The sequence below is a fragment of the Doryrhamphus excisus genome, linkage group LG8 (assembly GCF_037039965.1).
Source record: "Doryrhamphus excisus strain RoL-2023G ecotype Guam linkage group LG8, RoL_Dexc_Guam_v1.1, whole genome shotgun sequence".
In the NCBI taxonomy this organism is placed as follows: Eukaryota; Metazoa; Chordata; class Actinopteri; order Syngnathiformes; family Syngnathidae; genus Doryrhamphus; species Doryrhamphus excisus.
The window spans coordinates 18,126,246-18,148,094 of NC_136364.1; the positions used below are offsets into that span (position 1 = coordinate 18,126,246).

A 21,849-nucleotide genomic window follows, 5' to 3' on the forward strand; every position below is an offset into this window, starting at 1 on the left:
GGTGACATAACCAAGATAACTGTTGCTAGTGTGTTGTTTTCTGTTTACCACAGTGGATTATATGCAAATATGCAGTTTCTCAAATTCTACTCTTCCTCATTGTTACGTCCCAAGGTCCGTAATGTCTGATAACATTTGTACAGGGTAAAAATGAGTCAGCCCCGTCGTGTTACCTTTTTAAATACTGACATTTTTGACTTCCGTTGTCGTTCCTGAATCCTGCTGAACCACAATCACAATTTCCAGAGCTTGTTTTATTGTCCCCCCCTGCCAGTGGAACAAACGAGAAGGACCCAGACTGACCGACAGCTTAACTCGCACAAAGAAAACTGCTGCTGTGCACAGCCTTTACTCGCAGTTTACCCATGCTTCTGTTAACCAGCATTACAGCGCCACAATTACAGACATTGTCACCCTGAAGCGTTTGTTCCTGTTTTCCCCAGGGCAAAGGCATTACTGATTCAAATGCACCAGCTATTTCCCTCTCGCTTGGTCTCAATGCTTGAAATAATGCACATTTCCAACCATGAATGTAGATTTGCACTTGTGATGTGCCAAGGTCACAGGAGTCCTCAACTCATTGGCTGAGGGATATTCTGGTTTGAAGCTATGCAGTCGGGAAAAAAAAGCATGATTAGCTAATGCCTTTTCTCAGTGAGGGGGGTGACATCATTGCTGTGGCATTTCTGGTTGCCATGGGGAGAGAGAGGAGAAAAAAGGGGGATAAAAGATGGGGTGCAGAAAGGGGCGCAGTGTTTTGGGGGTGAATCTTTGGGATGGTGTGAGAGCCGAGTGACATTAAACCTGAATTCTTTTAGCTAAATGGTGTCCCGTTGGGAATATTGTTGTCTGTGTTTCGGAATCCTCCCTGTATTTATGCTAATGTGGATATTTTGGAATTGATGCCTTAATCCTCTGTAATTTAGATGATTCTAAAAGGGGGAAGAAAGGTCATCCGGGTAGGGTGTGTTTTTGTGTGTGCATATGTGGGTGAGGTTTTGATCTTTGCTTAAAAGAAACGCCATTCACGCAATGCTACATTCTCAAGAGCAGACACATTTGTTTTTGTCAACAAATGTTGCCTAGTAACAATACCAAACACAAAGCGACATTATAGCGGCCCTGGAAATCGGGGTTCAAAACCAGGACCGGTCTGGCTTTGAATGTAAAAATATTTGAAATTGAAGATATTCTCGAGAGCAATAATTTGATGTTATTCACCCCTTGAAGTGGCCGACAACAACAGCTAACTGCAGAACAAAACAAAGCAAGATGTAAGAGGCCAACTACTACAGATTGGATATGTGCAATCGCAGAATGACATAAACAGCACTGAGCAAGGATGCCAAGGCAGTACGAGATGATACCAAGGTACTGCGAGATGATACCAAGGCACTACGAGATGATACCAAGGCACTACGAGATGATACCAAGGTACAAAGAGATGATACCAAGGTACAAAGAGATGATACCAAGGTATTAAGAGATGATACCAAGGCACTACGAGATGATACCAAGTCACTACGAGATGATACCAAGGCACTACGAGATGATACCAAGGCACTACGAGATGATACCAAAATACTAAGAGATGATACCAAGGTACTAAGGAATGATACCAAGGCACTACGAAATGATACCAAGGTACTATGAGATGATACCAAGATACTAAGAGATGATATCAAGGCACTACGAGATGATACCAAGGTACAAAGAGACGATACCAAGGCACTACAAGATGATACCAAGGCACTACGAGATGATACCAAGGCACTATGAGATGATACCAAGGTACTAAGAGATGATACCAAGGTACTAAGGGATGATACCAAGGCACTACGAAATGATACCAAGGTACTACGAGATGATACAAGATACTAAGAGATGATATCAAGGCACTATGAGATGATACCAAGGCACTACAAGATGATACCAAGGTACTGAGAGATGATACCAAGGTACTATGAGATGATACCAAGGCACTATGAGATGATACCAAGGTACTACGAGATGATACCAAGGTACTATGAGATGATACCAAGATACTAAGAGATGATATCAAGGCACTACGAGATGATACCAAGGTACTAAGAGATGATACCAAGGCACTACAAGATGATACCAAGGTACTACAACATGATAATGCCGCCTTGCAAGCTGCTCTTAAGGATGTTAAAAACCCCATGGAAGAAAATTGAGCAATACGCAATTATATTATGGTTCTACAGGATGATATTGAGGCACTGTTGGAAGATACTGCTTCCTTGTGCGCCGCTCTAGAAGAAGAAGCAAAGGAAACTATCACTGAGCAAATGAAGAATATAAGTCATGAGATGAATCAGAATGCACAAATGATGTGAACGGGGGGAGAACCAGATGATTCTTCAAAATTGCAACAAATTTGAAATTTCCTTTAATCAAAGGAATTGGATGTAGATATCGATACGTGCATCCCACTGTATTCCAGAAACAACACCTCACTTGTTATCATCATTAAGTTCACCAACAGGGAATTCAAAACCGCACTGCTGAAACAGGGAAAGAAGCTGAAAGGAACAAACGTCTACATGATTGAACATCGGACAAAACACAAAGGACGAGACTTGAGGAAGCAGGGACAGATAAAAAGCACTCGCAGCACCGAGGGCAAAATCAATCTAAATGGAGAACCAGTACAAGCAGAAGTGCTTGTTGTCAAAAATATCAACAATCTGGATGAATATGAAAAATAATATTACAATGGCAACAAGTAAAATGGAGGATACAACCATTGCATTCAATTACAGTATATTTGATATCAATACCATATTGCAAGGGCCTGCTCAACAAGAAGTACTGGAATTAGGAACCCTTAGTGCAAACCTTTTAGCGATCCACACAACAGTTGATTGGACTGGGCAATGGTATTGATCCGGGCAATAATTGTTTTGTTTTTCTTTTTAAAAAATAGTCTTCCATATTATAGAAGCTTGTGTAAATAGTGAATATGTACATGCTGAATAAAGGAAGTATTAGCAATGGATATGAAATGGAGAGGAAGTAAGGATTAAATAAGTGCTGCTTCTTCCTACTTCTTTTCGGACATGTGGAACTGTGAAATGTAACATTTCAATGTAAACTGTATGCATATTTGAAATAAATTAAATCTTAACATCATTTAAATAATGTATAGTATACATCCTTTATATGTACACATCATATGTCATATTGTTGGATTACATTAATATATTGATCACACATCCTCAGCAGCATTCCGACATGCCTTGCAGTTTGAGAAGACATGGATGTCCCTGTGAGCTTTATAGAAGATGATGGAGGCTTTAATAATTAATAAGCAGCTGCATTTGTGTGTGTGTGCATGTCTTGTTATGCGTTATGTTCTGGTGATTTTGTTGAAGAGAAACATCTTTTAAGGCAAATAACGTCCCAGAATTTTTGTCAATCAGGTTTGGAGAATCTCTTTAACCGTTCTGAACTCCTGTTTCCAAGCCAGTGTTATATGGAGTAAAATAATGAGTTGCGCCATAGCAGAGGTCTTTGTGGATGTAAGTCAATTTCTCTCCCTCACAGCTTCAATTGTTTCAGGAATAGTAATTCTAATCTAAAATTTCTTTCGGTGTCATTTAATCAATAATTATATCGATCAATCGCCTTTTGATTTTCTGTCTCGGGCCAGGTCAACTCCTAGTTTGTCTTACGGGGGTGTGTTGGCGATAACACACATTTTGTTCTACTGTATGCATGTGTAACAAGTGTGTCTCCTCATAAATGTTTCAGGTTTGCATCTGTCAGTTGATCGCGATCCTTTCCACACATTTCCATACCAGTTCCATTTAGTTCCTTCCCCTTCCTGTGGCCGTGGCACTGTGCACGTCATTGCAGGCCAACATCTGTACTCACAAACTCTTGCAAAAACCTCTTCTGCTCTCTTAACTCTTTGAAAGGGATTTTTAAAATTCTATATTTTTATTTAATATCGTCTTGGGAGTTAAATTCAATGAATGGACATTTTATTTCGTTGTTTTTTTTCATCTTTTCAACCATCGCTCAACCATAGCACTTGGGACAAATGAATCATGTTTGCTATTGACCTGAGTCCTGCTATCCTAATGATTAACAGGATGGACAGATGTTCAATATATTGCGTCACGGAACTGTCTTAAAACATTACCTCAGGGGCTGTAATAAATATGAATGGGAGAACCGATAAAGAGAACCATATGGGTTTACCAAAGCAACACACATCTACGTCTAATCTTGATTGTGGTTTAGCGTTGTCTGTCAGGAGTAGCTACAGTATATCATTAGATGGGGTTATGTCCGCCAGTGTTTTGTTTGTAAGCGATAAAAGGTCACCATGGCAATGATGCTCAAAATATACCGTATTTTCCGCACTATAAGATGCACTTAAAAGCCTTTAATTTTCTCAAAAATTGACGAGGTGCCTTATAATATGGTGCGCCCTTTGTGCGCCCCTCTGTAAAATCTGTATAAATGTGGTTGTGCTACTTTGGTAAGCGCCTGCTTGATTGATTGATTGGCCATTTCTCACTGACACAGGGACGTAATATGTACACTGGCAGCATTCAAGCAATCAGCAAACATTATGTAATAGTAAAACGATAAAGTAATCAGAGAACATGATGTCATATGCTTATTGTTTCATTAAAAAAAACTTACAGGGAAGTTTTAAAATGGCACTTCATACAGTAGACTACCTTAGTTACTGTATATGACAAAACTCATATATTGGGGGGGGTTGGGGGGGGGCTCCAGTTTGTTTTGTGGTCTTAAACAGAAAATGGTGGGAGCCAAGGAATTTATTACTCTGTCAGACACTTTCCGTTAATTCCACTGAGGATTTCAACAGGAGGGAGGCGACAGTTTTAGATTTACAAACTCAACTCCTCCATTTTTATCTCCTCTGCTATTGGCTGATACCAGACCATGTTGGTGGATTCCAGCTGGGTGTCTTTCTCCTTTCACTTTTTTCCATCCCAGTGTGCTACTTTCCGTCTTTCTACCCCCCAACCCTAAGTTCTTGTTGATATTTGCACATACTTCTTATGCATGTGTGAGTGTGTGCGCACTTGCAATCATAAGCAGGCAAAGAAAGAGTATTTCACGCTGATAATCCTCTTACAGTCCATGCAACTGCAAATTCCGTCACGCAAAAAAAAAAAAATCCCCCAAAATGAGCTTCTAGAAGTGCATTAACGCACTAACCACCATTCTGCTATTTTTAATTGAGCATGTAAATCTTAGTACACATTATTTATTGTGTACATCTTGATCTGGGTGTCAATAACACATTTAATCATACTGTATATTAAATATGTTTCCCATCCCCCCAACTGCATATAGTGTGCATGTGTGAATCCCCACTAGGTATGACTTTGCACAGTTTTCAAGGTTGAGTGTATGTGTGTGTTTGTGTGTCTCCATTGTAGTTATTAAATGACGCAGAGCAAGGACAGCAAAATATCTCCTGTCTGGATGCTGCTGACATCTCCTGAAAGCCTTGACCCACTTCCAAATCTCTTCCCCCACCCAAACATGCTGCATATTGAAACAGCTCTGCTACAGTCTGCCTTAAAGCACTGCATGCAGATGCTCAGGAGAAAGGGTGTGTCTGTGCCAGTGCCTGATGAATAAATAGTGAATCAAGGCACTGCAAGGTGACTGTGCCAGCAGGCTTGCCGAGAGAGACGACCTTGGTCAAAGTCATTCAAAAATGCTGCATTTGCAAAGTGTATGAAATCCTTTACTGGTTTACCAGTATACACTGTGTAAATTAGCAACAACACTTGTGTCATATATTCACAGAATAAATCATCTTTTTGAACTTAATGTGAGATCACAACATTACAAATAAACCTGGAAAATTATGTTGCATAATATTTAAAAATGGTTACATTAGAGCCAAAAACACCAAGCTGAGGAATGCCATGAAATGAGACGCATTTGGAAAGTAGGTCTGGGATTGATCCAGACGGCCAGCTGATAAGAGGGAGCCTCGGCTGGGAAGTGGGGGAGACCCTCACTTAGTCACAGCTGGTAGACACACAGATTTAGACAGATTACAAATAATAAAACACTGGCTATGGTTGCATATGCACATGCAATAGTGTATCATAAATAACCGGGATTAGCACACATTTACAATAGCACAACTCACATTTGGTTCTATTCAGTTGCATGTATAATAATATAACATAACGCCAAATCATAACAAAGGCATTTTACACATGTGGCACTCATAAATGACAAGAGAAGACTCTGTGGGATGGGCGTCTTTGTCTATTGGCTGGTTTTGGGATAGCAAAAATAGAGTTGATAGATGCACCGCAGTAGACAGTAGGGTCTATTCACAAGCACACTGGAATCTTTTTTTCTAGTGTTGTTTTTGTTGTTTCATCGAAGTCAGCAATTGTGTTTGAGGTGTCACAAAAAAAATATGGACGTCAATCATTGTTCTGCTTGAATTTCCATCCAAATCCGGTGTTTACGCTGTATCCACCCTATGTTCTGCTGCTGATTTATAAAGACCTAAAAAGGCTAGAAACAAACTCTTTTTTTCTGATGAAAGAAGAGTGTACAGTTTCTTTATATTGTTTCAACGTTTATGTAAATATTTACTGTGTCATGGCTCAAGTGGTTAGCGCGCAGACCTCACAGCTTGGAGACCAGGGTTCAATTCCACCGTCGGCCATCTCTGTGTGGAGTTTGCATGTTCTCACCGTGCATGCGTGGGTTTTCTCCGGGTACTCCGGTTTCCTCCCACATTCCAAAAACATGCTAGGTTAATTAGCCACTCCAAATTGTCCATAGGTATGAATGTGAGTGTGAATGGTTGTTTGTCTATATGTGCCCTGTGATTGGCTGGCCACCAATCCAGGGTGTACCACGCCTCTCGCCTGAAGACTGCTGGGATGGGCTCCAGCACCCCTGCGACCCTCGTGAGGAAAAAGCGGTGGAAAATGAAAATGAAATTAAATAAAATGGCTGGCAGTGAATGTGTTCAAACCACAATGCAAGCTTTTTTTATTGCACTGTATGGGGTCAAGGGTCAGTACTAAATGACATTTGGTAATAGTCAGCGTACAGCTTCATCAAACAACTTTTCCATGTATGAATGTAACCCAGTTAATGTTACATCGAATGGACGATGCTGCACTCTAGTTGTGATGATGTTGCAGATGACAGCATGGCTTTGTCTTTGAAAAACAGTCAGTGCAGGCAAACAGGGGCACAAAGGCCCAGTCAGAGCTGTGTGTTTTTATGTGATCTCATTTGTCTGTCTGTCCACCTCATTAGGGGCAGCCTTACAAAGGCGCTCATTATCACCATGGGGACTATCATTTGGAACATTGTTCTCACAGCATCGAAACTTCTGTAGTTTGTCAATATATAAAGAAGGTCACGGACATTTAAAGTGTAGCTTCATGTGGATTACTGTATAACCTGCTTGTGTTTTGAGTCAGATGCTGCAGTGAGTCACTTTAACGTAGCTCAACGACAAACAAGCATGCTATCTAGCCTCCTAAAACATGTCACACATCCATAAGAAAAAATAAGAATATTTCTATTATTGTCTTTTATAGGTGCTGTGAGTGCAGCAGCTCGCTGGCCCACTGGTACTATGAAAAAGATGGACAGCTCTTCTGCAAAAAGGACTACTGGGCCAAGTTTGGGGAGCTGTGCCACGGCTGCAACGACCTTATCACCACTGGCCTCATTATGGTAAGAGGATTAAACCGCTAACGCTCATCTTCCCTTACCTCTGTGGCCTTGCTTTGCACAATTTGCAGCTCTGCCTTTTCATGTGCCAAAAAATGAACTTCTCCTTTGGTATTGTTTACATATCATCCAATGGTGACAAATGGTTATGTTTAAAACGGTCCCGGTGCTTAAACAATACCCCCCCCCAAAAAAGTCCAACCGTGACTCCAAAGGGTTTACTGCAGCAAAGAGACTGTGGTTTTGTACGTGCGTGTTCTTTGCAGTGCAATCTCAGTAATGAAACGCTGGGAGGGGCACATTTACTTCTGTGTCCTTCTCGAGTTTATTGCTCTTCTGACAACGTAAAGACTGATGACGTTCTTTGCCCTTTCTACCATACCACACCAATGTAATGTTGCATGCTGAGCACATAGAGGATACAGTAGATCATTATGTCCTTCATCAAGGACAGGAATGTATGCCTTTTGTAATATTTTGGAGATGTATTTATACATAAGTACATACACAAAACATTTTAAACCACTGTGTTGTTACAAAGTTATCAATAACTATCTCTATCATGTGTCCCTGCAAAAAGATGTATGTGAAATATATTTGGTGTTGTCAAACGCTGGTACAAACTTACTTTGCAGACATTAAGTAATTTATAACCTTTACTGGGGATTTATGGGCTAAGCTGAGGCTTCCACTCCTGTAATTGAAGTATACCCAACCCCATCTTCACTCTGTTCTGTCCAATCTTTTAACGGACACATCTGCAAACTCAATGAAAAAAGCTGCAGGAGGATGGGATTCTAAAATACTGCTGTGCTATGGTTTTTGTAACTCCACTATCACCACTTATAGACATTTGTTATTGATTCATGATGGTGAATTACCTCACTCCTCTTGTGCCATAATTAAATGATTTTAAGGTACCGACCTCCACTGGTCACCGTTGTTTGTTAGCTGGGTATTGCATTCTCTAACTTGGTTTATGTCATTGTAAGAAAGCCCCAAACAGTGGGAGGGGGAAACCACAATGGAATAAAACAATATCCAAACCATCTGAGGTAAACATTGCATCATGGGTTTGAAGCTTGTTTTCTGTTTCACTATGAAATATGTATCTAAAATTACCCCGTTTCACCGCAGCGTCTCGTGTGTGTCACAACAAGTAATTGATCATCCAAGGAAAATGTTAATACAAAGTGAAATAAATCACTATTTTATTTATCAGTGACATACGGTCATAACATAAAATACATATTTGTTCATTGAACTGTGTTGTAAATGTATTTTTGGTATCATTCCAATCATTTTAAACATGTTCTTAAGTGTAAATCTGTGATTTTGAACATTTTCTGATAAAATACCTCATGTCCAAAATGCAAAAGAAAAATAACCATCACTGGGTGACAGTAGGATTAAAAAATGCCTGTAAAATGTATCATTCTACAAATTAAAGATGCAGAAAAAACATATAAGACATAGTTGACAACAATCAGTCAATGATTAAATAATAAAAATAACATCAGAGGTACGTGGGCCATTTTAAACAGTATTATGAGGAACAGTACTGAGAAAGCAGACTACCATCATTATCTAAAACACTAAACTTTGTTTTAGTGGGAGGGACACAGACACAGACGCAAATGTGTGGTTAAAGTGGGAAACATTTTTAGGACAGTGAAACAATGGAAAGTTCCACATGTGATACTGAACTACGTTAACTGCTGGTCGGCAGGGAGTCCTTATTTGTGTTTTTGCAAAACCTGTTAGTGATGCCTGATAAACTGAAGACACATCTGTTTTTAATTGTGCTGAAATGTGGTTGGCTATCATGTTAACGTGGTGAGCTCATCAGACAGTGAATGCAACACGGCAGGAATGAAACAATGGCTGAAAGCATTGTTTTTTTGTATATCAGAACAGTAGTACCATAGGAAAGAAAACACGATTGTTCTTACTCTTGATGGGAAAAATATGTTCTTTTTTTATGAGTCCCTCATTAAAGTGAATTGGGTTCTCGATTTAATCGAGTCACCTGTAGTGACCCGTAATACATAATTCATAGCATTTCCTCTTTTCTGAGGAATCATTGACCTATTAGCATATAGGAAATCCCCTCTTTTGGCAGCAGACTACTAGGTTTCACTTCTGAATTGTTAAGTATTTTTCTACTTTACAATATAGAAGTGAAATATTAAGCATTTACTGTGTTTCTATTTTGAACTCTCTGCTATGATATGGCTTTTCCAATAAAGTAATTTTTATTTTACTGTATTAAAACGTCTAAAGCCATTCCTAGTACAGTGTTTTTTTACAGGACTGCAATCTATTTGTGGTGACGTGGTATGTTTGTGTGTGGGATGGGGTCATTGTTTTAATTTGCAAAATTGTAATTATACAGACATCACTCACTTGCTATATGTTTGGAGCAGCGGCTGTCCCATGTGGCCCTGCTGTATTTTTTGTTTATTTTTACAATGTTTCACATAGATATGAATGTGAGTGTGAATGGTTGTTTGTCTATATGTGCCCTGTGATTGGCTAGCGACCAGTCCATGGTGTACCCCGCCTCTCGCCCGAAGACAGCTGGGATAGGCTCCAGCACCCCCGCTAGAAAATGAATGAATGGATGAATGAATGAACAGGCTCATCTAAATTGTAACGGTCCACAAAAGGTCGTGAGCCCCACTTTGGACACCACTGCTTTACGAATTTCACCAGGAATGCGAAGTGTTACCAAACAACAGATGCATTTGTTAGGATTCTGTCGTCTTAGCATTATTACTACATAGTCGTGACTCCCTCAATGGGTTGTGTACTTGATTACAGAGTAAATGCTTGATGCAAAAAAACACTTTTAACGCGTACCAAGTCAAATGTATTAGTTCCGAGCTGCTACAAATAAATAAATGTATGGGAAAGAATTCTCTGCGTCCCTCGCTGTCTGCTGAAGCAACCTACGGTGTTTATGGCTGCCTATGAATATCTCACCAGTCATAGCCTTGATCCCATGCACGTAACACGGAGCGGGGTCAGCACAATGTGTGACGACAAGGACAAGCGACAAACACTGAGCTGGCGTAGGAGTGACACAGCAGCGAAGGGATTGAGTGAACCTTAGCTGCATGCGGTGAGAGGGGAAAAAAAGCGGAAGTGCTGTTAACGAGATTACCAAGAGTGCACACGTTGTATATCACATGTCTGTTGACATCATTGATAAACTCCATCAACACTATCTGTTTCGGCTCTCTTTGCTAATACGGTGAATTCCTTCTGGCTCATGTTGTATTTTTGTGGTTAGGGGAGACTTCCTTCCTTTTACTACCTATTTATTTTAATTTCTGCTCTTCTAAAAACACTCAATGTTGCCATATAACACACAGGTTGTGTGCGTCAGTGTAGTACAAGGATAAAAATAACAAGTAAATAGTAAATAGTAAAAGGTTCAACAGGGTAAAAGGATGTTCTATTAGCATTTGACTCCCGGTAAATGACCTTGGTACTGTTTCAATGCCAGTGTTGGTACCGTATGACGTGGTTGTATCTCACCACAATCTTGTTGAGATGGAATCGCCAGTACCTCTTCTTGTAGCAGCCGAGTAGTACGCTCCATTTTGGATCCTTCATGACACCATTAATCAACAATTACAGTTTTGACCTGAATATAAGACGGTATTTTTTCTCCTGAATATTTTTCAACAGTCATCTTACTTCTGGATGCATACACGACAATTGAGAGACCCACATAAGCGAGTTAGGAAATGTTATGATTGCTAATTACTGGAAATGTTGAGCGGCTAAGAAATATTATTACATTTATATTGAAATTGACCAGTTATTACTTTATGTTGATATATTTTTGTTATTATTTTTTTTATTTTGCTATAAGAATATCCATGGCGGCACGGCGGACGAGTGGTTAGCTCGCAGACCTCACAGCTAGGAGACCAGGGTTCAATTCCATCCTCGGGCATCTCTGTGTGGATTTTCCATGTTCTCCCCGTGCATGCGTGGGTTTTCTCCGGGTACTCCTGTTTCCTCCCACATTCCAAAAACATGCTAGGTTAATTAGCGACTCCAAATTGTCCATAGGTATGAATGTGAGTGTGAATGGTTGTTTGTCTATATGTGCCCTGTGATTGGCTGTCCACCAGTCCAGGGTGTACCCCGCCTCTCGGCCGAAGACAGCTGGGATAGGCTCCAGCACCCCCTGCGACCCTTGTGAGCGTTAGAAAATGAATGAATGAATATCCATCCGTCCATTTCCTATGCTGTTTATCCTCACGAGGGTCACAGGTATGCTGGAGTCTATCCCAGCTGTCTTTAGCCGAGAGACGGGGTACACCCTGATCACCCTGACCATCAGAATATTTTTTCCGAAAATATTCAGAAGTGACATCTGAAAAACCCATCCTTACTACAAGGCATTAATGACCAGATATTTGTACAACGATTATAACATATTGCATCACAATACAGTAGAAAACAAACATATATTTAGATATTAACAGTGTAGTGATGAGTGTCATTTTCCAAACATATGCTTGACTGTATGACTGCATAATAACAAATTTAACAAAATTGCTTAAGACCTTTGGTTTACACTTCCGCATTTATGAGTGCTAAGTGGTGAGAATGTGGATTTCAGAAGGTTAGAAGAGGAATACAAGAAAGGAATTTGCTGATAATATGAAGGAGTGTGTGTGTTTGGAGAGGGGGCGGGGCCAAACAGGAAGCGATGAGGTCATTGCTAAAGTAGGAGAGGAGGGGTGTGTGCGTGTGTGTGTGTGTGTGTGTGTGTGTAGGAGGGCAGACAGGAGGGGATGAGCTCAGCTGCAGAGGCGTGGGTTTGCTCGCCTCCCGCCCTCCCTGTGCAGCCTTCTACCACACTGTGACCGCTGCCCGCCTGTGTACGTTGTGTGTTGTGACCGACTGTTCTTTTTAGAATGAAATAGAACAGCGCACAGACTCCGGCTCTCGGTGGCTGTCATGGTGGGAGACTTATTTTTCTGGAGCTTCTGCTGTCTCAGGCTGTGGAAAAGGGATAAGAAGGTGAGTTGGGAGCACTGGTGCTGATGTGGTTGCACAGTATGGATGCATGAGCCGGCGAGAAGAAGAAGAAGAAGAAGTGGCCGACGTTGTTTCGCCGGTTGCTGCGTACATAGTCCTCCATCTTTTCAAGCTCGTGCAGTATATGTGTCATTGAAATGTGGGTCACTTTTTTGCTGTGTAATTCCGTAGCTCTCCTCTTTTCAGTGAGGCGCTCTCTTCATGTAAAACTGATGAGACATGGCAGATAAGCACTTTAGAGAGAATGGATGCTTGTATCAGTATTCATTAATCATCATCTTTAACCTGTTTCTCTGCTTCGTCTGGCCATAATTCCTTATATATAATATAATTTCTTATATTCTCACATTGGACGCGAGCTCTCCAGTACGAAAGACTCATGAATACATTAGCAAGGTCTTTAAAGCCAGGCCTGTATATGCACTATGCTGCTCTACTGTTAGAGGCAGAAGGGGCTTTCCATGCTGAGCATCAATGTCGCCTACTGTCTTCTTCCTGGCTCTTTTACATTTGCCTAAATAATGTCATCTGTACATCACTTGGTGGTGACGTCTCAAATTCTTGGTCAAATTCTACTTTTTCTAGCAGGATATAGTTTTGACATGTTTGTCAAACACGACTGAGGTGTAGTTTTAGCTTTCCCTAGGAGGTAGTATCTGTTACCACTTTGCGTGTGTTGTTTTGGCTTTAATGTCAAAACAGCAGCAGGATGTTACTGAAGACATGGCCGCACAAATGCATCGGTTGTGCGTGTGGACTTTTGTTTGTAAAGTCGATTACAGCAAGATCACGTTTAAGCACTTGAATTTGTGGAGGCCATAAAGAGATTGATGAGATCATGTTTGTTTATTTATATTCAGTAAATGGATACATCCTAAATGCTTTTAAATCTTCTTTTTATTCAGCAATATTTTGCAACATTAACCTCTTATATAGGATTAATTGATATTCCAAAATTCAAATTAATACATGTAAGCTGAAAATAAAATTTCACCCCAAATTACTTGTAGGCTTTACATAATTTTTCCTTCAAATTATTTGTTATTTGTACTACAAATATTATATTCATTATATTTAGATACAAATTCATTGGTATGACATACTATACATTTCTTATTATACACGTTTTTTTAATTGACCCTTTCCCAGTTTATGTAAGGTAGTGATTTTTGTGCTGTTTTTATGATTTTTAATTTTTATTTTATTTTGACTTTTTCAATATTTCTCAACTTCTCAACATTTTTTTAAAATTTTGTTTCATTTTACTAATTTTACATGATTTTTCACAATCTTTCTCCTCAATGGGGAAGCTCATTTCTCTCATGAGTCGTGAGTTAAAAGTCAGGTCTATTCACATTCCAAGAATAGGTCATACATGGTTATCATTTCAAAACAAATAAAGTTTCAGGTCTCCTTCTCCACGTGAAGTTGACCTCATCTGTGGTTTCTAAGTGTCACAATGACACTCAGTCATTTCTTCCTGAAATGAGAGTGCAATTGTGAGCTATGTAGAAACCTAGAGACGTAGACTGCTATACTGTTTTCCTGCAAATGTTTGGTTCTATGGTTACCATCACATATTTCCTATTCGACTGGAAACGCCATTGTAATAAATATATTAAAGTCTTTATGTTTTAATACTGACATCTAGTTTAGTAAATAAACATTCTCCAAAGAAAAGTAGTAGTTTTATGGATTGTTAACACATTGTGCAGTATTTTGATGAAAACAAGCTGAAGTAAACAGTTAGATGATCATATCCTGTCCATGTGACCTTAAGGCCTGCAGCCGTTGAAACAGAACGCTCTGTTGCAAAATAACAAGCTTTCTCCTGAACCCATCCAGCCTTCCCCTGGGGAGGGGGGGTACATTTGGTCTCACTTTGTTTTGCTGCTAATAGAAGGAACCACAAGGCTTCATGGTCGTCCGGCATTCAGTCGGTCACACACTGATGAGCTCATCATACACAGTGGATGAAATATATTAAGCCTGTGGTGTATTAAATACATGTGATGTTTGTCAACAGTCACATGCTTGACACCGCATAATGGAATAATGCTTTTATTGTGAAATTTTACAGCAGCTTTCAACCGTTAATGTTTTTCTCCCCTGTAATTGCCACCTTGGGGTGGATGCGTTTCCCAAACACAACGACGACAGCTGCCGTCTGTCATATGTGGTTCTAGCGTGTGCGTGTGTGTGTGTGTGTGTGTGTGTGTGTAAGCAAATGGCAGCCACTGTGTCAGATTATACAAAGTCACACACCCTTTTCATCCTTGTCCAGCTGTCCTCTCTTCTTCCTGTATCCCATTTGGGGATACACACACACACACACACACACACACACACACACACGTGTCATGTTTCCTTCACAACACAGACACTGTGTACATTCATTTCCTGAACCCTGGATCTGGTTTGTTATCCTAATATCCCATAATAGATTATATCTACTCAACAGCCTATAAAATTATTAATTTGCTATCCATGATATGACTCCTTTGTACTGATATGGTGTTTACATTCACTCAAATGTTCAGGAGAAGATAATAACATTTTTTGGCTCCTGGTTGATTATTAAACGATCAGAGCTTTTCAGTCACAGACATTTTTTACATGCAAATTTGACTTCCAAAGCCATAAATAAATATGAATCTTATTTCTTTGCGATGTGTGTGCATGCATGTACTTGTGCGTGTGTGAGCTGGCTCATGTTTTCCGTGCTGCTCTCCCCCAGTAGGGTGCGGCAGGAGGCTGTGGACATTGATTTAATTGATTGCTCTTGTAATGATGCTGCACATGTTTCTTCCGCTTTGTCTCGGGTTCCCGTTTTCATTTAGGGTCAGTTCGATGAGACTCACCAGTCATTATTTTCAAGACAAAAATACACCTTTTACACAAATTAACACCTATTTTATGATGCTTAAGCATATTTCGGGTAATTACGGTTGCAGTTTCCAGTGGTGTAGAGTGCACTACTTGTCTACAACCAGCAGAGGCGCTGTTCATTATTTTGCATTGTTAAAACAATGGTAAAAAAAAAATATTTCTTGAAGTAAAAACCCCTCAGAAATAATTTACCACTCATATGAAGTGAAATATCTGTCTGGTTTTTTTTGTACTTGACTTTGTGGTTTCAATTTGTCCAACAGAAGTTTCATTTTCATCCTACAAACAAGATAGCGGGAGTGTCTTAGACAATCAAAGGAACTGAAACCTCTTGGGAAAACTTAGGTTTAATCTAAGCAGGTGCAGTGTATTGGAACCATTTGCATAAAGAGCAGATAATTACCTGCAGTAATTAAAAAAGGGCTATATTGATGTGGTGATACCCAATTAATCTCTCTCACAAATGAATAAAAGGATGGAGCAACTGGAAAAAAACAACATAAGATGTCAGTGTTTGCATCTTTTTTCTTTATCCCGTTATTCCATCAGTCTGATGCACACTGTAGTGAAATGGTACTGCCAGATTTGCTGGACAGATTGATTAATTTGCTCATTGCCTGCTCTGTTTTTGGCCATAACTCAATTCTTCCAATGGCCCTAAGCTCTAGAGGAAATCTGGCAGCATCAAACCTAATCTACCAGACCTCGCCCTACTTCTCAAGCCAGTAACATGCCTTTTGTTGCATCCTTTTTGTGCACAACACTGCTGTGGCTTGTATCCATTCTCACATTTTCATTGGATGTGATTACTTTCATGTTCATTAGTGTTGTTTACATGTGATAGAAAGGCAAAAAGCCGACATTGAATGTTGTTGTTGTTGTTTCTGTCAGGTTGCAGGGGAACAAAAGTATCATCCAGAATGCTTCACCTGTCTGAACTGCAGGACGTTCATCGGTGATGGAGACACATACGCTCTGGTGGAGAGATCCAAACTCTACTGGTGAGTTTGTTTTTGCACGATTTGATTTCAAAGATGATAATAATGCTAACCTTAGCTCAGCCAGTATGATGCAGAAGAGCTCCCACACCATATAAAACATACTGTCACCAATTTAAGTCAATTATCTAAACATTATTAGAGCCCTGTAGCTATGATATAACATCCTTGTCGTCACATTTACACTCCTGTTCTTTGTCTACACCACTAGCGACACTTATGACTTGGTTATGGTATTGCTGCAGGGAGATAAGAGAGCATGCCGTACTAGAAATATATTTATTCTAAACTTAAAACAGGTTTTCAGACAAAGTGGGTGAAGGACAAAGTGAGAAGCCAAAAACCACTTCCACATGGAATGGGAGGATAACTTGTTTTCGGACATGCCATGGCTGACTCTATAAGGTGTAACATAATAAATGTAACATGACTTGTCTTTAAACATTTTTGACTAATAATAAGTCATAGTCAACTACGAAACAGCGACTATGTATTAATTTTTGAAAACCATGATAGAGTATGCGGGCAATGGTCAAATCTCAAAGTAGCAATGGATGACTGTACTTGTATCGGATCTTATCAGGTAGTGCTGGGCTGCTGTATGAAACGATAAATGATAAAACTTTAAAATATTTCTGAGCCGTTTGAAGTGCATCCAAAACCACAAATGAGAGACCGAAAACAAAAATACATTTTTCATGAGCTGTAAGCTTGCATAATACATGAACTCATACTTCAGAACAGAACATTTTCTGACTTCTGTCTCCCAAATCCATTAGGCACCAAACACATTTAGTGATTATGATGTTTTTGGAAACATAAAAAACAATCCGTATCAGTCATCAGGATGTAATTTCAATGTGACAATAATTGATTTGGGCTTGCAATCTGAGCAAAGTCGCCCTGCAGGCTGGCATGTATGGCTTTGTGTTTGTGTTGAATGTCATTAGCCTCAGGTTGTTTTAAGGAAAATGCTGGTTCAATGTGAAATTACAACGAACAAGCCACAGCGACTGTCAAGGTCTTTTTTCTGAGAGGATGTAGGTGACAAATGTGGGGGGATTTTTTTTGTGTTTTAGTTCTGTATAATTAATATTTTCAGTCATGCTAGTCCCTCATCATGGTACATATTTAGAGGGATTCTACCTCGGTGTTTCTCTTCTTTTCCACCAGTGGTCACTGTTACTACCAGACCGTGGTCACCCCCGTGTCATTGCCTGACTCACCATGCTCGCACATCCCTCACACCGTCACGCTGGTGTCCATCCCTGCCTCCGAAGAGGGCACCGGGCACCGGGGAAGGGGCTTCTCCGTGGCTATCGATCAGCCACTCAGCCCGACCGACAAGTGCAGTCCAGAACATGGCCGCACCGTCCGGGTCTCTCAGTGAGTTGATTTTTTAGCTAAATGCACCATTATATGAATTGAATTGTCACCGGTACAAATGTTTTTGTTTCCTGTTTTTAAGGGTGGATGCTGACTGCATCAGTCCAGATGTGAAAAATTCCATCCATGTCGGCGACAGGATACTCGAAATCAATGGGACGCCAATTCACAACGTTCCTCTGGATGAGGTATCCACTACACAGCACGCAAACTTGAAAATTAAATCTATACATTTTATGCCACCGGAGTTTGAATTATGGTCATTTATGTGCCACAATTGACAAAGTTAGTCATGAATTCAATAAACAGTAATTCCGATTCGTTCCGGACTGGACCGCAATAAGTGAATTCTCACGAAATAGGATTCCTTATTTATAAATGGAATATTTTTATACTTATGGCATAGAAAACCTGTTTATTCGTGTCATCATGGATTATAAAATATGTATTTTTTAGTTCATGTAGCCATTTTTATGCTTGATAATGCTTAATTTGGATGAAAAAATACACAGTTTTCTTATATGTGTATATTTTTTGCTAATAAAAGGCCATAGAAAGCCACAAAACAGCGATCATTATTCATTAATGTTTGAAAATAGAGTGAGGGACCGATCTACTTTACCTTAACTAAATTATCTGTATCCGTATCTGTACTCTGAATGGGCGAGGCATGCCTAACTAGCACTAACTAGCTAGCATGATTTAGCACTAACTTTTATTCTAATCCTCTCCAGATTGACCTGCTGATCCAAGAGACGAGTCGCCGCCTCCAGCTCACCATTGAACACGACCCTCACAGTCGGAGCCAGGAGGGATGCTCTTCTTCCGAGACTGGAGAGCAAGTGGATGGCTCCCTGTCCACTCCGCTATCTGGGGTCCCCAGCCCCAACCTCCCCATCACCCAACCCCCCCTCCCTGACATCAGCAACCTGAAATCCCGCATAGTCACGTAAGACATATTTAACTGCTGATCTTATTCAGTTCATGTGTGAATGTACTTTACCAAATACTTACATCTCTTATTATATACTATTTGTCCAGGCGGAGCTACAGCATAGACAAGTCGCCAGGGTCCAGCAAAGCAGGGTCCCCAATCTCACCGAGGAAGGACATCAATCGCTCCGAGTCTCTTCGAGTCGTCTCCAACCGGACGCACCGCATCTTTCGCCCATCTGACCTAATCCACGGAGAAGTGCTCGGGAAGGGATGCTTCGGACAGGCCATCAAGGTACAGTACAAATAAAGCTATTTTGATTCATTATCTGTCGTCATACTCACAATCTCCACCAGGGGGAGACATTGAAACGTGTCGAAGTGGGAGGATTTAATTCTGAGGACTATTTCCAATTGCGCCCACTTCCAGGTGACCCACAGGGAGACGGGGGAGGTGATGGTGATGAAAGAGCTAATCCGCTTTGATGACGAGACACAAAGAACATTCCTAAAAGAGGTGAGTGGATGTGAACAGCCTCCCTTTTTCCTCCTGTTAACTGCCGTAGGTGTGATGCTGTGTTCTGACCTCCGCTCGTAAAAGAATCCATGCTGTCGTCATTGCACAAAGTTGCAGGGATTTTATTTTGAAGAATGACTAGAAATGGCTCGGTAATAAATATCAGGCCCCGCCTACTGATGACAGTAGGCGGGGGTCTTCTGGGATTGAAATGTTAACGATGACGGGTTGAAGTCAGAACACAGGATGGAACCTCCCAGAATAATTTCCTGCATATTTGCAATAAAAAGGAACCACCTTGAGGAAACAAAAAAAACGTACAGACCTTGCTGTTGACCTTGATGAATTGATTAATAATGTTCCTAATTACATTGTGGTTGTTTGTGAAAGTGAATATGAAACATCTTTTCTACTTAAAACTGCCTCTGCCATGTTTCATTCATTGGTAAGCAGGCAGGAAGTGACTGTGTCATGTGGTCATCATCCCCATCATCTTAGTCGGCCTACTTTCCGGCGTCAGTTGCTTAAATCAGCTCTCATTCCTCCCCCTTCAATATTATTCTTTACTAAACCTTTAACTTGCTTGGGTACAGTAGCTTATGTGCAGAAAAAACACTTTTAAATAAAATGCAATATCAATAAATTATAAAACAATATTTGCATATTTATAAATAGTGTGTAAAAATATAAGTAAATACAAGTCAATTTATACAAGGGAGGACAGGCAGTAAAGCCCAATAGTGCTGTGTCGGATGCCATGTTGAATGAATGAAGTCCTGTAGCATTCACTGTGGGAACGGAACAGGAGGAGTCTGTTAGAGCATGAGCTCCACTGCCCCTCTATTGTCCGATAGAGTGGGTGGGTGGGGTTGTCCATGATAGATAACAGGTTGTCCAATGAAAGACCATTGCCCCTTTTGGCAAAATTGTCTAGTGATTCCTTACCTTGCTGCTTTATAGTGACAAGTAACACATTACTATAATTACAATGTTAAAAGTGTGTAAAATGTGATGAGGGCTGAGTCATTTGACATTTCTGTGATGTCATAGGTGAAGGTCATGCGATGTTTGGATCATCCCAACGTGCTCAAGTTCATCGGGGTGCTCTACAAAGACAAGCGCCTCAACTTCATAGCAGAGTACATAAAGGGAGGCACCTTGAGGGACATCATCAAAAAAATGGTGAGATGATTGAGTGCGTCTGCAGGCATCAGAATCCACCCTATCAGTAATTGGAAGTGAGATTTCAAGTCTATACCAATGGATAGAGTCCTTGTAAAAAATAAAAAATAATAATATATAATATAATAATATAAAATATTTTTAAAATAATAAATAAATACACTGTATATAATAGTTTAATTTCATCTCACAGGATAGCAACTACCCTTGGAACCGGCGGGTCAGTTTCGCCAAGGACATAGCTGCTGGGATGGTGAGTTCAAAGACACAAAGATGACTACAGCTACTTATCTCCTTTGAAACCAGTGCATGAATTCCTTCAGGATGAGTTCATCGTTTGTGGAGTGGTTTTTCCGTTTAGGTTAGCACAGTGATCAATGCCACGCATGACACAATGCCGGCTTGTTGTAGTGAAATAAGGCACTTGTGTTCACTCTTAATAGTAAAACCTTCTGTTTTCTTATCTGTCATGTAGTCATATCTTCATTCCATGAACATCATCCACCGGGATCTCAACTCTCACAACTGTCTTGTCCGGGAGGTAAGAACTTTTACGGGCATGTTTTCTTTTGCACATTCAACCCTGGCAGCTGAGGAGCGGGCTTTGTCAATAATGCATTCCTTTGGTCTAACTCTCTCAAAGATAGTTTAGAGCTCTCAAAATACAAAACAATAGACAAAGGAAACTAACACTGTGAACGCATAAAAGCTAATACTCAACCTATGCGAACATTTGTGGCATGAATGCAATTTGTGTGTTTCTGAAGAACAACACAGTGGTGGTGGCAGATTTTGGCCTGGCTCGCCTCATGGTGGACGACAAACACGAGGAGAAGTTTTCACAGGGTAAACTGTCAGGTTTGAAGAGGCCCGATCGCAGGAAGAGGTACACCGTGGTGGGGAACCCCTACTGGATGGCTCCTGAAATGATCCATGGTATGAATGCAGAGAGATCTGGAATATTTTTGTACGTGACGAATCTTTGTGAAAAATAGTCAGACAATCCTATTTTGTTTTTTTTGTCCTGTGCAGGAAAGAGTTATGATGAGAGAGTGGACATCTTCTCATTCGGCATAATGCTGTGTGAGGTAAGTCACATACTGTGTTTGCAGATAGTTGGATATAAAAAGTGAAATAAAT

At 40.3% G+C, this 21,849-nt stretch overlaps 1 protein-coding gene across 3 annotated transcripts in view; it reads left to right on the top strand.

The window, feature by feature from the left end:
- The window catches only part of limk1a (LIM domain kinase 1a), a 35,284-nt gene that overhangs the window by 9,412 nt on the left and 4,023 nt on the right, over positions 1-21,849 (top strand). For 2 of the 3 annotated variants that reach the window (XM_058080860.2, XM_058080861.2), the window contains 12 exons: positions 7,605-7,743; positions 16,585-16,694; positions 17,865-18,077; positions 18,160-18,265; positions 18,812-19,026; positions 19,119-19,305; positions 19,441-19,527; positions 20,578-20,709; positions 20,903-20,962; positions 21,185-21,250; positions 21,477-21,645; positions 21,742-21,797. In XM_058080860.2, the coding sequence (XP_057936843.2) occupies positions 7,605-7,743; positions 16,585-16,694; positions 17,865-18,077; positions 18,160-18,265; positions 18,812-19,026; positions 19,119-19,305; positions 19,441-19,527; positions 20,578-20,709; positions 20,903-20,962; positions 21,185-21,250; positions 21,477-21,645; positions 21,742-21,797 (1,540 nt within the window). Of the gene's footprint in view, positions 1-7,604; positions 7,744-12,535; positions 12,787-16,584; positions 16,695-17,864; positions 18,078-18,159; positions 18,266-18,811; positions 19,027-19,118; positions 19,306-19,440; positions 19,528-20,577; positions 20,710-20,902; positions 20,963-21,184; positions 21,251-21,476; positions 21,646-21,741; positions 21,798-21,849 lie in introns of those variants that run through there. The other variant, XM_058080862.2, reaches the window with a different exon arrangement.